The sequence below is a fragment of the Cherax quadricarinatus genome, chromosome 72, assembly GCF_038502225.1.
Source record: "Cherax quadricarinatus isolate ZL_2023a chromosome 72, ASM3850222v1, whole genome shotgun sequence".
Taxonomy (NCBI): domain Eukaryota; kingdom Metazoa; phylum Arthropoda; class Malacostraca; order Decapoda; family Parastacidae; genus Cherax; species Cherax quadricarinatus.
The window spans coordinates 2,351,800-2,366,705 of NC_091363.1; the positions used below are offsets into that span (position 1 = coordinate 2,351,800).

General features: G+C 38.0%; 1 protein-coding gene across 8 annotated transcripts in view; it reads left to right on the forward strand.

Moving 5' to 3' along the window:
• LOC128705978 (eukaryotic translation initiation factor 4B) overlaps window positions 1-14,906 on the forward strand; it is a 75,553-nt gene continuing 60,647 nt past the window's right edge. For 7 of the 8 annotated variants that reach the window (XM_070100288.1, XM_070100290.1, XM_070100291.1 and 4 more), the window contains exons 1-7: window positions 1-69; window positions 2,195-2,326; window positions 5,357-5,532; window positions 7,014-7,130; window positions 7,255-7,421; window positions 9,118-9,171; window positions 9,596-9,897. In XM_070100288.1, coding sequence (XP_069956389.1) covers window positions 60-69; window positions 2,195-2,326; window positions 5,357-5,532; window positions 7,014-7,130; window positions 7,255-7,421; window positions 9,118-9,171; window positions 9,596-9,897 — 958 coding nt within the window. In that variant the 5' untranslated portion in view covers window positions 1-59. The other variant, XM_070100289.1, reaches the window with a different exon arrangement.

A 14,906-nucleotide genomic window follows, 5' to 3' on the forward strand; every position in this document is an offset into this window, starting at 1 on the left:
GGGTTGCGCGTGGCGGCTTGCAGTTATTACTCTTCCTTCAGTCTTGTGGGTCCACCATCATGTCTTCTGGTGGGTCTCTCTGCCCCATGTGTTGTCCCATGTGCTGCCCCATGTGCCACTCCACCACCACATCATGGGGGGTGTGTTGCACGTAATGGTGGTGGTGTAATGGTAGTAGTACTGGTAGTAATGGTGGTAGTAGTGTAATAATAATAATAGTAGTAGTGGTGGTGGGAATCTTCCTCTCACTTCTCTTCAGACAAAATATTATTATGTATTGTGGCTATTAAATTTTAATTTACTGTAGGTTAAATAATTCCTGTATTGTGTTCCATATCATTTATTCATAGTAAAATAATTTGTGCATTTTTAACGATGAATTGTGGTCAGAATATCTCGTAATGTTTGATATTATCCATAACTTTTCAAAATATATGTATATGTAATATATAGATACAGGTACACATGTGTACAATTATCATACATAGTAATATATGTAAATTACCTAGGATAACTCCCAAAAATCAGTGATGTATTTCCATTAGGGTCCTTGATTATTTCCAGTGGAGTCCTTGATTATTTCTATTGGGGTCCTTGATTATTTCCATTGGGGTTCTTAGTAAGTTCATTTTGGCACACGTACACATAAGTTCAATTATGATACATGGTGTAAATTACCCAGGATAACCCCAAAATAAGGTCAAAGTGACTTTCCATTGGGATCCATTGGTCAGTTTCTATATACTATTACAATATTTAATTGCTAGTACCTTGGCTCTCAACTGAAGGACTTGGTCTTTAAACCCCATTGAAAATATCACAGTGACTATTGGGTTATCCTAGTTTAAATCTATGTAATGTGCCCATAACATATGTCTACCTTTAAGACCAATTTAAAAAATGAATTGTGTACCTACTGCCTGTTGGAATGAACTCTGGCACTGCTTTACATTTTACAATACATGAAAAATCTGTATATAACGGAATAGGACCCCAATGCAAGTGTCACCGTCTTTTTTTTTTTTTTTAGGTTATCCTAGGTAATTTACCCATGTACTATGATAATTGTACTTGTGTGTACCTGTACTTAAATGTACTGTAGGTAAGGATTTCTTGTGCAAATTACTGTTTTGATAGATACGAGTGAAAATGGTACGTACATTTCGGTTGCACAGCATGGCTAGGTAAATTAACACTTAATATTGAGTAGTGTCTGACTCTTTTGGGCTATTCTATCATATATAGTGTAAATTAGCTCATGACCTGGATAGCAAAGCTCTCGCTTCACACCTGGAGGGCCCGGGTTCGATTCCCGATGGGGTAGAAACATTTTGATGCATTTCCTTACACCTGTTGTCCTCTTCACCTAGCAGCAAATAGGTACCTGGGTGTTAGTCGCATCCTGGGGGACAAGATTAAGGATCTCAATGGAAATAAGTTACAGTCCTCGATGATGCACTGACTTTCTTGGGTTATCCTGGGTGGCTAACCCTCCAGGGATTAAAAATCCAAACGAAATCGTATCTTGCCTAGGATAACCCTAGAAATGTCAGGTAAAGTGACTTATTTCTGTTGGGATCCTATGCAAGAAACTGAATTAGCTTATTAAATTGTGTTCATCAAGGTAACTTGTAATTATTAAAACATTATTGATTTCAATAATTTGGCCATTGTGGAGGTTGTAGTCTTCAAGGAGTACCTTGATGCTTTTGAAGAGCTCTTGATCCAAGGTCTGGTTTTAATTTAAATGTTTAAAATTGTTGCTAGTAACTGTGATTTAAAGTTTTTCATTAAGTTCTTGAGAAATATATTTTTCTGAGATTCAGTTGGTATTAGCTATTTGGAAAAAAAAAAAAGGGAAACTTCATTATCAGTAAGCTGCCCTTGTGGATCTCTTCTTAATGGGAATCTTGATTTATCCTGCATTGTGTGACACAACTGACTGTGAACCATTCGTCGTCCTCCATGTCATCTCCATCCTTCTTGTGTACTGTGTTTTTTCTCTAATCCTTGACCTACCATTTCCCTCCTCCTCCTGTAAGGAATTTTTCCTCTTTCTCTTGTCCTTCTCTCCCCACTTCCTCCAACACCACCCCCATTCCTCATCTAACCTCCCTCATTTCTCCTGACAGAGTTTACATGTTTTGCTACTAGTTTCAATTTTGGTCAACACTGAAGTATGATATAATTACAGGTAAAAAAAGCAAAAAAAATAAGGGGAAGGCCCTTTCGTTGGGAGAATTCCTTGGAGCATCTACCCCTAGTGGTGGATCCGCTGTGGTTGTAAACAAAGGCAGCTGGGCTGAGGAAAGTGAAGATTATGAGGGTAAGTTAGCATGTAATTACACATTTCTTGTCATCCTTATTTTTTTTATGTAAGCTTTCAGAGACAGTGGTACCTTAAGTTTTGAACAGTTCCCAACTCAAACAGTTATGCAAGTGTATTTTTATAAGTGCTTTTGTAAGTGTTTTTTGGGGGGATCTGAAATGGACTAATCTAATTTACATCTTTCCTTAGGGTAACAAAATCGTTCGGTAACAGCACTCGAACAGCCGTCTGGAACGCATTAAGTTCATAACTAGAAGTACCACTGTATATTCTCCTCACTTAACAATGGAGTTCCACTCCAAATACCACATCAATAAACAAATTCATCGCTAAACGAGGAGCATACTATAATGGTAGTGGGTTTATGTCAACCATCTTTGATATTACTTTAATGTCACCTTTACACCATTTATAACATTTTTAGTATGTTTTAAATGTTTATACAGTAGTGTACTGTATATTGTAATACACAATAGAGGAAATCAGCTCTATTCATTATTTAGGTACGCATACTAGTCAGAGAGCCCATTGTAAGTCTGAGTTGTCGGTAAACGACTACAACACTAAGTGGGGAGAGGCTGTATATATAATCGGGCAGTAATAGCATATGCAGATGCATAAAATGAGGTAACTTATTCATCTTTAACTTGAACTAGTTATTAGTTTTTCAAGGATAATAAAGACATAGAGGTGTTATTCAAAGATGAACATTTTACTTTGGTGGCAAGCAGGATAGTTAACCCTTTCAGGGTCGACAGGCCCTCTCAGAGACTTGTTCTCAGGGTCGCCCAAATTTAAAAAAAAAAAAAAAAAAAAAAATTCTTGTGAAAAGATAGAGAATCTTTTCCCGATCATAATGACACCAAAAGTATGAAATTTGCTGAAAAACTTGGGGAATTATGCTCTCGCGAAGTTAGCGGTCTCGACGATGTTTATGCATCGGTAATTTTGCCCAATTTGAGCTCTGTTTTCTTCCAATTCCACTGTAATAGTCGACAAAAATCATGAATTTTGCTAGAACTCCATTTTTTCTATCAAATGAGTGCAAGAAGCCACCCATTTACCAATTTCAACTATCCAATACAGTGGTCAGAATTTAGCAATTTTGCCAATTTCACACAAATTTCAAAACATGCCAATTTCCAAATAGGGTCCAGAATAAACAAGAAAGACATTCCTGGCACTAAAATGACATTTCCTCTGTTCATTAGTCACGTCCCAACGCCCCTCTTACATTCTTTTGCTTTCCACTTTGAATTTTTATTCTCGCAAAAATTAGAAGATTTACTGTTATGCAGACTACTGCATTAGTGTAAAAAATGGTATAAATAATATCGGCACACTTGTGAAAGAATCTTAGACTTGCCTGTTGACGTGTATTGGATGCATAGCATGATTTGTTTACTTTTGAACTTTGGTAAAAATCAAACATTTCTGCTACTTTGAGCTCAATTTCAAGGTACTTTTCATTGTGAAATCAGTCAAAATCATCTCAATTTCTGTAATATGTCTTCCATTCTATAGAATGAGACCAGGAAAACGAGAATACAACACTAAATACCATACAAAAATACAATGCAAAGTCACTGTTTTAATCCAAAAACAGTCAAATTTTTTTTTTCTCATTACGCACTGTGTGCTGCAGGATTTTTTTTATGCTGCGCACACTGACCACATAGACCCATTCTTTCATATGTAGGCCTACCAGCTTTCTCTCACTAGATTTGAGGGCGGTAGAATTTAGGCGTACAGTGGACCCCCGGTTCGCGATGCTATCGGTATCCGATAAATCCGGTAACCGATGCATTATATCGCAGAAAATTCGCCTCGCTTCCCGATACAAAACCCGGTATGCGATGTGGTTCGTACGAGACGTGTCCATGTGTGACCTGAACTGCCCCGTGTGTGCCAGTGTTTACAAGCCAGCCAGTGTGCGCGCATCTAAGGATACATTCGGTACATTCCATATTATCACTGTTTTTGGTGCCTGTTTTTGCAAAATAAGTCACCATGGGCCCCAAGAAAGCTCCCAGTGCCAACCCTTCGAGACCAAGGGTGCTAATGACTGTTGAAATGAAGAAAGAGATAATTGCAAAGTACGAAAGTGGAGTACGTGTGTCGGAGCTGGTCAGGTTGTATAGTAAACCCCAATCAACCATCTCTACTATAGTGAGCAAGAAAACGGCAATCAAGGAAGCTGTTCTTGCAAAAGGTGCAACTGTGATTACGAAACAGTGACCGCAAGTGTTAGAAAATGTTGAGAGACTGTTATTGGTGTGGATAAATGAAAAACAGATAGCAGGAGATAGCATCTCTCAAGCAATCATTTTTGAAAAGGCTAGGCAGTTGCATGACGATTTGGTAAAAAAATTGCCTGCAACTAGTGGTGATGTGAGTGAATTTAAGGCCAGCAAAGGTTGGTTTGAAAGATTTAAGAATTGTAGTGGCATACATAGTGTGATTAGGCATGGTGAGGCTGCCAGTTATGTTGTGTGACAGAAGTCCAGTGACTCTCAAGCTGGTCCTAGTGGCATTAAAAGAAGGGAAGTAACCCCAGAAAAGGACTTGCTATCTCAAGTCCTAATGGGGGGGATTCCCCTTCTAAATGCTAACACCATCCACACTCTCCCCTCCTCCCATCCCATCAATCATCACCAGATGTTCATTAAAGGTAAGTGTCAATTATTCTTTCGTTATTTATTGTTATTGTTGTTATTGTAATTACTATTCTATTGCATTAAACTTAATATTTCATGTGGTAAAAGTTTTTTTTTCATACTTTTGGGTGTCTTGCACGGATTAATTTGATTTCCATTATTTCTTATGGGGAAAATTGATTCGCTTTCCGATATTTTTGGTTTATGATGAGCTCTCAGGAACAGATTAGTATCGCGAACCGGGGGTCCACTGTACTAGTACGTCAAAAACCCTGGTGCGTAAGCCGTGCTAGTACGGCTTATGCACCAGGGTTAATGAATTTCATTTTTAATAAATGTTGGAATGCTTGGCTCATAATTTTACTTCCAGAGGATCGTTTTGTCGCTCCGGAGCGCCTGGTGCTTCCGACAGCCCCACGCACTGCTCGTGAGCCAGATGTGGATCCAGAAAGAATTCCACGGGACCCTCCTTTCACTGCATATATTGCCAATCTCCCGTTTGAGGTTGATGATGATGATATTATTCGATTTTTCCAAGACCTTAAGGTTAGCCAAGTATTGATTCAGTATTTATTTAAAGATAGTATATTTAGAAATTAATTTGTAATTTCCCCTACCCCAATTGTTATCCCTTCAGCTTGTCTTTTTCAGTATCCCTTCTCTTCTTTTTACCCCCTCCCTTCTCTTTTCCCCACTTCCCTCCTCTTCATACCTCTCCCTTCTCTTTTTCCCCACTTCCCTTCTCCTTTTACCTCTCCCTTCACCTGTCTTCTCTTTTTCTCCCTCTTCTATCTCACAGGTTATAAGGAGACCTGAACAAGACAAACCACTGGGAGACCTGGAAAAGACATAGGTTATACTGGTGGTCTGATAGGGTGTTGCTGGAGATCAATATGAGTAAATGCTAGGTCATGAAGACCTGGAAAATCTAAAGATGGAGTACAACCTAAGAGGAGAAATTACAAGTGAAAGAAAATTATATGAATGATTTTTATCACACCCTACCTATTGTTGGAGATCCTCATCAAGACTTGACAAACCCTAGAAGAGCTTTCAGGGACCTAGACAATCAGTGATAACATTCCTGTCAGGCCCATTATAAAGTATGTGGCCTCAGTGTGGAGCCCCTTTGCCAAAAAACAAGAAACAAATAAAGACTTGTTCTAGAGCTAAGAGAAATGCACTATGGGAAGATACAAAAGTGATGGAACTGAACTTGAAGGCCTTGGAGGAGAGAAGAACCAGGGGAGACATGATTATAATGTGAAAATTATTAATGAATTAACAGGGCAGATAGAAGCTGAAGATATAGATGAGCCATAGGAACATTAGCAACTACTGGAGTGTAATGCTGGTAGAAAAACAAAAGGACCTGGATTTGGCAGTAGTTCAAAAAGTGGATATAAGGCCTCAAGAAGCCAGAAATTACTAATGCTGGTGATGTAGCTTTAGAGGTAGGGTTAAGAGCAAAGAATCAAACTACATAAGTTGGTGAGGACTTTTCTTTTTCCCTTTGCCCTTCTCTTTCTCCTTTTCTCCCCCTTCACTTCAGTCTTTTTTACAATTGTCATAAAAATTAGATTATTTGAGGTCTTGAAAACTGGTCAACAGTTATTATTGAAGTACGTATAGTATAGTATAGTACGTATAGTATAGTTTGGAGGGATATGTTGTGTATCTTTATACGTATATGCTTCTAAACTGTTGTGTTCTGAGCACCTCTGCAAAAACAGTGATTATGTGTGAGTGAGGTGAAAGTGTTGAATGATGATGAAAGTATTTTCTTTTTGGGGATTTTCTTTCTTTTTTGGGTCACCCTGCCTCGGTGGGAGACGACCGACTTGTTGAAAAAAAAAAAAAAAAAAAAAAAGTATAGTTCTTTTGCATTTCACATTTCTTATATTTTTCATTATATTGTGGATAGTGTCTTGTATATATGGTACCATGTATACTTTTTTATTACATTGAATCTGTAACTTTAACATCAAGGATTTATACTTCTTATTGACACCTCTTCTTGTCAACAGGTCAAATCCATCCGCCTCCCTAGGGAAGGTGGTGAAGGTGGACGGTTCAAGGGATTTGGATATGTAGAATTTGATACCAGAAATGACTTGATTGAGGCACTCTCTAAAAATGATGATGTAAGTAAATATTGGGTGAAACAAGTGTTAGTAAAGTGCCATGTCAAAAATTTTATTTGTAACTGAAAACTACTGTATTGTAATGGAAATTATAATAAAGTAATAAGAATTTGGTTTGTTTCAGATGATGAATAACCGGAAAATACGTGTGGACGTGGCTGAGGGAGAGGGAGGCAACCAGAGGCGAGGCTTTTCTGATCGTGGTGGTAGAGATGAAGAAAGATTAGATCGTAGTGAAGGAGTTTCTGACTGGAGAGCAGGTCCTAGGGATGCACCACTAAGAGATGGCAAGTACTCCACTATAGATATTTGCCATTACCTATTCTTAATACACAGCTGTAAGTTGGAATCATTATTGTATTGCTTTACCCAGTAGCTCATATTTAGAGATGGTAAACTGCCTAGGTGGGAAATGGGCAATGTGTTAAAAAAAAAATAAAACTTTTTAATTTTTTAGGGGGATAAAATGTGCTTGGTAAAATCTCGCTTCACACTGGTCATGTTCCTGAAAATCAGCATGCACTGTAAGGTCATGACAGAAATAATAACATTGGGAAAAACAGGACCAGGCTCTAAAACTCATAGCTCATCTCCCCCTCCTCTTAGATAGTCATATACAACTTGTTGGTGATGAACATTGTAGAATTCTCTCAGATTTCTTTAACTTAAATATAGTGCCTAATAACCATTATGGAATCAGTTATTACCAGATGGAAAATAATAGATGCTTTGACATTCATTCTAGATATATAATGTTCAAATGCAGTTTACTCATGAAAATCATAAAATTTTGCGAAGATATATGGGGAAGTGGAACAGTGGAATTCTTCCTCTGTAAGCTATTTGTGTTGTAAGAGGCGACTAAAATGCCGGGAGCAAGGGGCTAGTAACACCTTCTCCTGTATATATTACTAAATTTAAAAGGAGAAACTTGTTTTTCCTTTTGGGCCACCTCACCTCAGTGGGATACGGCTCGTGCGTTGAAAGAAAGAAAGAAAGATTATACTCGTATGTAGCCTAAACATTTAAACATTGATTCTGGTGAGGGGCTCATGATCTAAGGAATTGTAACTGTTGCTCTACTTGGATTGAACCTGAATGCCTTGCATTTCCCCAGGTGCTGTATGACCTCTGTGGGTTTAATGCTTGCCACAAATGTAATAAAAATAATTGGGGCCATATATATTCTGGAAAAACATTTAGATAAAGAAAAGCACATAAAACATCATCCTATGCAAACATGTGGAAGATAAAGCAACCACAAACTGAGAGAAAGAGTACAAGTAGTTAGGTGCAGGTTGATACTTCAGAAAAATATTGTTTTACACTTTAGAAATTGCATCGTGACAAAGCCAGTTACAAAGACTTCCACTCATAGAGGTAAATAGTAAGTGGTGTTTCTCTTTGATCAGTACCATCACTATATTTGTGTGCCTTTTTCTCTTACATATTCATTTTGTCCTTCTTTTATAAAAAAGTGCTCTGGCAAGACAGCGATGGAGTGAGTGATGATGAGGTGTGTCTTCTTTTTTTGGGTCACCCTGCCTCTGTGGGAAACTGCCGATGTGTTAAAAAAAAATTATACTCCTTTTCTAAAGAGAATATTTGTGTTTACCTTCTTTGAGTTTACCTTTCTATATACAGTATAGTATTTAGATACAGATTTTAGCCCAGGTGTTACTTGCACTTCTCATGATTCTGCTGGCACCAGTCATCTCAGATTGATTTTCATTCTTGGTTTTGTGTTGTAGTGAGTGGGCATTACTATTGAATTGCACACATTCACTGTTGCAACTTTCAATTCATAGCTGTTGACTTCTGAATTGATATAAAACTAGTTAATACATCTAATGAAAAGATTTTCCTAAACAAATGTATAACCATAAACCAATGTTTTAAACATATAGACCTATTTTTTGTTTTAAATCTTTATTTGCAGTGTTGTTTTTGCAGATATGATTCTTCATAGTTTTTCAATTTCAGGAAGAGATGACCGTAGTCCTGGTCGAGGGGGATTTGACAGGGACCGCCGTGATGAAGGGTACGGCTTCTTTTAATGGCTGCAAAAGTATGATAAATAACTTGGCTTTTCTCTATTGCTTGCAAGCCAATTTTTAGAAATTGCAGATGAAATGCCAGAAAACTTTACATAATAGAAGAGAAAGATTTAGAAAAGAAAGAGGATTTGTAGTATAAAGGAAATAATGGGACTGTTAGTTTTGAAGGTGATTGGACGTGCCAAACTTTTGTAGTTATGAAAGTAACAAGTAGTTCCAAGTGGTAGTATGAAGGTGATTGTAGTGCCAGGCTAGTTTAGAGGATAATTACGCATGTCTTATTAATCATTGCAATATTTTGACATGAGAGTTGTATGATACAAAGAGAGAGATAGAGGGATATAGTAAGTAGGAGATTGATTGATTTCACATAATGTTATACAATAAATGTTTGCATTTTATTTCCAGCCGTGGTGGTTTTAGTGACCGAGATAGAGGTTATGGAGACAGAGATAGAGGTGGCTTTGGTGACCGTGACCGTGACCGTGATCGAGGAGGCTATGGTGATCGTGACCGTGGTGGTTTTGGTGACCGTGATCGAGACCGTGGAGGTTTTGGTGACCGTGATCGAGACCGTGGAGGTTATGGTGACCGTGATCGAGATCGTGGTGGTTTTAGTGATCGCGATCGTGACCGTGGTGGCTTTGGCGATCGTGATAGAGGTGGTTTTGGGGATCGTGACCGTGGTGGATTTGGAGATAGGGAGAGAGGTAAGCATTACCACTAGCTTATATAAATTTAAATATTTTAATCCATTGATACAGAAATTTGTATAATTCCATCTACAAATACAGTTGTGTGCTGTCCTTTACAAGATTATAATTATTCCTAGGATGGCTTTTTTTAAATTGTGGACTTGTGGGTCACTGGTACAAACAGCTTGGTTGACCAGGTAATCAAGAGGGAAGCTTAGCCCCAGGCTGGACTATGAGGGTAGAAGAGCTCTCAATACTGGTCACAGATTCCAGATACAAGTCTAACCAAATGTCTGAGAACAAGTTAATGTTAAAAAAAATTGCTGTGTGGAGAAAGGACATGATGGAAACAGTGGTATATATAAGAATTACTAGAAAAAATCTAAAAGGTAAAAATCATTACATGATTATTCACCATTTACCTGAGCCAAAATGTACTCGAGAAGATTGTAGATTACAGGCTAAGGATTCCTGCCTTAAAAATGAAACAGATGGAGTAAGGAAGCTGTGCAACATTCACTCCAACCTAATTCATACTATGTTGTTATCAAACTATTGTTTCACCAGTCTAAACTTTTACTTGTTCATTAGTATTTGTAGGATTTTTTTTTTACTTGCTCTGTAGCTCCTGACCCATTCAGGGTCGGAGAAATATCAGAGCTGGAACAAATAGAGATCATTTACGGCCCAAATAGAGCCAGTAAAGTACTGTATTTAAATTACTAGGAATGCCTTAGTCTTAAATATGTACTCATTAGAGCAGAGGAGAGAGAGAGAGAGAGATACATGATAATATATACTACCTGGAAAGTACTTGAGGGCCTGGTCCCAATTCTGCACACTGCCAAAACAGCATACTGGAGCGAGAGAGATGGGAGAAAGTGCAAAATAAACCCAGTGAAAAGCAGGCATGCATTGGGCACAATAAGGTAACACTGTATCAACATCCATGGCCCCAGATTATTCAACATCTTACCAGAAGATATCAGAAACACTGCTGGAACAAATGTAGAAGTCTTCAAGAATAAACTGTACAAGTATCCTCACTAGGTGCCAGATCAACCAGGCTGTGATGTATATGTGGGGCAGCAGGCCTCCAGCAGCAACATCCTGGTTGACCAGGCTAGCACCAGACGAGCCAGGCCATGGGCCAGGCTCAGGGAGTAGAAAGACTTAGAACTCATCAAAGGTCTCGAAGCATTTTGTAGATTATTTTTTTTTGGTATGTAGTATTTTCAGTGAAAATACAGTATATTGTATATTTTTTTACTTGATCACTAGCATTTTGTAAAATTTTTTGTTAAGTATATTGAGCAAATAATACAGTATAGTGTCTAGAATTCATCAAGGTTGATGTTGAATGAGGCTACTTAAGTGTAGAAGAGAGAAGACTGGGGGGAAGGAGAAGGGGGTGCAATCTACCAAGTGAAAGGAATTCCCTTTTATTTACAGAGTAATGCTTCCATGTGTCTTCTGGTCTTAATAGTATCAGGATTTAATTATTGATTATCACTTTTAGTGAATAATTTTTGTTCTCTTGTGTACAGTATTAAGGTTTTTGTTCAGGATAACTTTATGGAAGTACGATGTTTCCTAGTAGGCCAGTTTGTGTCTCGTTGCAGATGGAAGCACTAAAGAGGGGAATGTAAGTGGAGGGTATCTTTTAACTTTTGTTTTGTGTGTATTTCATATTAAGTTCTTTTGCTAAGAGTGCTGAGTGTTATACCAAGTGAATAGCTCTTTCAAATCTCAAGACTAGTTTCCTATCATTTCATATGCAAGTTTTCCATCTGCTTATTCTTCCTTAGGCAGACCTCCATTATCTTCACATTCTTGTTTCCAAATGCAATCATATGGCAAGAGTGTCATTTGTGTACTAGCTACACAGACTTATAGATGTTCTTAACATTAATTTATAAGTGTTGAAATACCCTTCAAAGGTTCTACATGGGGATACCCCTCAAGGAAGGGAAGTTGTAAAGGTAATGCCATCAGAGATGAGATTTCCTGCATCCTAACTGGTCTCTAATATGTGTTGCTTGACTTGTAAATGATAGGTGCGTGGCTATTAAGCTACCTCAAGCACAGGACTGGAGTGTCCTGACAAAATAATGGCAGCAAGTCTATTATGACTAGAGATGCTTGTGCAGTGTACAGAATTCCTAGAATAGGCTCAAAATTACTTCATAACAGATACCACATAGTATTTACTTTAATAGTATGGTCATAGTTATCTTTTCAAAGCTGGCAGGTTAGACTTTAAAAGCTGCAGGCAGTTACTGAAAGTCTTGCTGGACCACAAAAGAAAAAAATTATCAAGAATTTTACTGTTGAATATAGTTACATTGCCTTTTAAAACAAGTGAGAGGTAGCTTCAGGGGTAATGCATCTTAGAAAGGGATGCTTTGTAATTTGTGTGTTTACTGTGATGTAAGGTCCCTGTTATGGCTGTTCATGTTATTGCTTCTGGATGAGGTTGTAAGGCTTCATTATTGTCTGAATAATAATCTTCGATGCAAATATAAAATACAGCAAAACGTCTCATTAACGGACTAATTGGGGGGGGGGAGTGTACGATAATGCCAATTGTCTTCAACTCTCAAATATGAAATTAATATTTCACAATCACCAAGTTATCTTCTGAAGCAGTTGACTAGGTTTGCTAATGCAGGAGGTAACAGGACACTAAGAATATGGGTATTGTAACCTGTAGTGCTACAGTACTGTACAGTATAGTAATTTTGCTTTACTCTATGTAATTTACAGTAATTTTACTTTTCTTGGTGAAGATGGGGTGTAAACCTGTTGTGACTTTTATTATGACTCAGAGGAACTGTAAAACTCTCCTAGTGAAAATAATGTTAATGGCTGAGATGATGTAGATGGCTGAGAAGACAGACTTTACATACCTGTGCCACTGAGATGCCAGACTCAACCCTCTTTATTAATTGAAGTTTCTTAATACAGAGAACCATACATTTTCTCTTGGCATAACCACTTGCTTTAGTAGCCGTTGTTAATTGCATTTTACTTCACATGTTAATCAAGCAACACAAAATTCTCTAAATCCAAGGAAAATTAGAGTCTGAATGATGAGTGTTTGTGTGTGAGTGAGTACAAACTGGCACAGGTGACCTGTGGCTCCCCATGCTGGACAGATCTTGCTACATGGACAGGTTTTGGACATGGATGTTTTGGCCTATACTGAATGAATGTTGGAGTTAACAGACTTCGTCTGATGCTTCAGAAGACACTTGGACACAATTGCTATAGATAAAATGTGGAATTATGGACTTTTGTCTATTTTGTCTGATAATTAGAGTGCTTGTCCAATCAATTTTTTCTCCAAAATTGCCAAAATTCAATAATGGGAGGTTGTACTGTACTTTAAAATAAAAAATTAAAAAAATATAAGATAAAATACATATTGCAAATTTACTGTAGACTGCATTTGTCTCTTCTTAATTCACTGTACTTTGTTTTATATCCTCCTGTGTTGCTTGCTGTTGCTTATTTCGTTATAGTATACTTGTTATTATCATTGATTCTATGTTAACTCCAAAACTTTAATTGTTAATTAAAAAAATAAGGAAGGAATTCACCAAGAAATTCTTAAAATGTCTTGTAGATGAAAATTTAAAATTTGCCACAGCACAAAATTAACATAGTGTAATATTGCATTTTTTGTATTTGTGTAATTATGAATTTTGGTGTTACTTGTAAATGTCGTCTACGTATTATGGAATCAACTTGTTCAAGTATGGAGAAGTTTGATCTTAATTAAACTGGCCCCCATAACTAAATCTGACAGGTTGATTGACGGGTTTCAATATTAGGCTGGTGTCCATTTCTGAGCTGCGTAGACGGTGACACGTGCAAGAAAATCTTGTTCGATTCTCTACTAAATTTACCTAGAACTGATATACATGTATATACGTCTTCAACTTACCATTATTACTGGAAATATAAGAAATATGTAATAAGTACACTTGGATATAATCTTCAATTTGTATTTAATCACTGAAAATATCTCTATCAAAGTATGGGACTGGGAGAACTTCTGTAAAATATCTTTATACTACTGTAACATTTAGTATTAATGAATTTAAGAAAAATGCCTGTACCCACTAAGAGAGGAGAGAAAGGGTGAAGATAAGTGAGAAAAAGTGAAAAAGTGACAGTGAAAGGGAAAATGAGAGCTGTGAGGGTGGGTGGATAGGTGTATGGGAGTGGATGGGTGTGTGTGGGGGTGGATGGATGTGGGTGTGCTCACCTAGTTGTGGTTGCAGGGGTTGAGTCACAGCTCCTGGCCCTGCCTCTTCACTGGTCACTACTAGGTCACTCTTCCTGCTCCATGAGCTTTGTCATACCTCTTCTTAAAGCTGTGTATGGATCCTGCCTCCACTACATCATGTCCCAGACTATTCCACTTCCTGACAACTCTGTGACTGAAGAAATATTTCCTAACATTCCTGTGATTCATCTGAGTCTTCAACTACTAACTGTGGCCCCTTGTTTCTGTGTCCCATCTCTGGAACATCCTGTCTCTGTCCACCTTGTTGATTCCCCTCAGTATTTTATGTCATTACCAACATACCCCCAACTCTACTGTCCTCCAGTGTTGTCAGGTCGATTTCCCTTAACCTCTCCTTGTAGGACATGCCCTTTAGCTCCAGGACTAGTGTTGTTGCAGACCTTTGCACTTTCTCTAATTTCCTTACGTGCTTGGCTAGGTGTGGGTTCCAAACTGGTGCTGCATACTCCATTATAGGCCTAATGTACACACTGTACAGGGCCCTGAACGATACCTTATTGAGATGTCGTAATGCTAATCTTAGGCTTGCTAGGCACCTGTATGCTACAGCAACTATCTGGTTGATATGCGCCTCAGGAGATGTGCCCAGTGTTATACTCGCCCCAAGATCCTTTTCCTTGAGTCAGGTTTGTAGTTTCTGGCCCCCTAGACTGTACTCTCTGTGGTCTTCTTTGTCCTTCCCCAAACTTCATGACTTTGCACTTGGTGG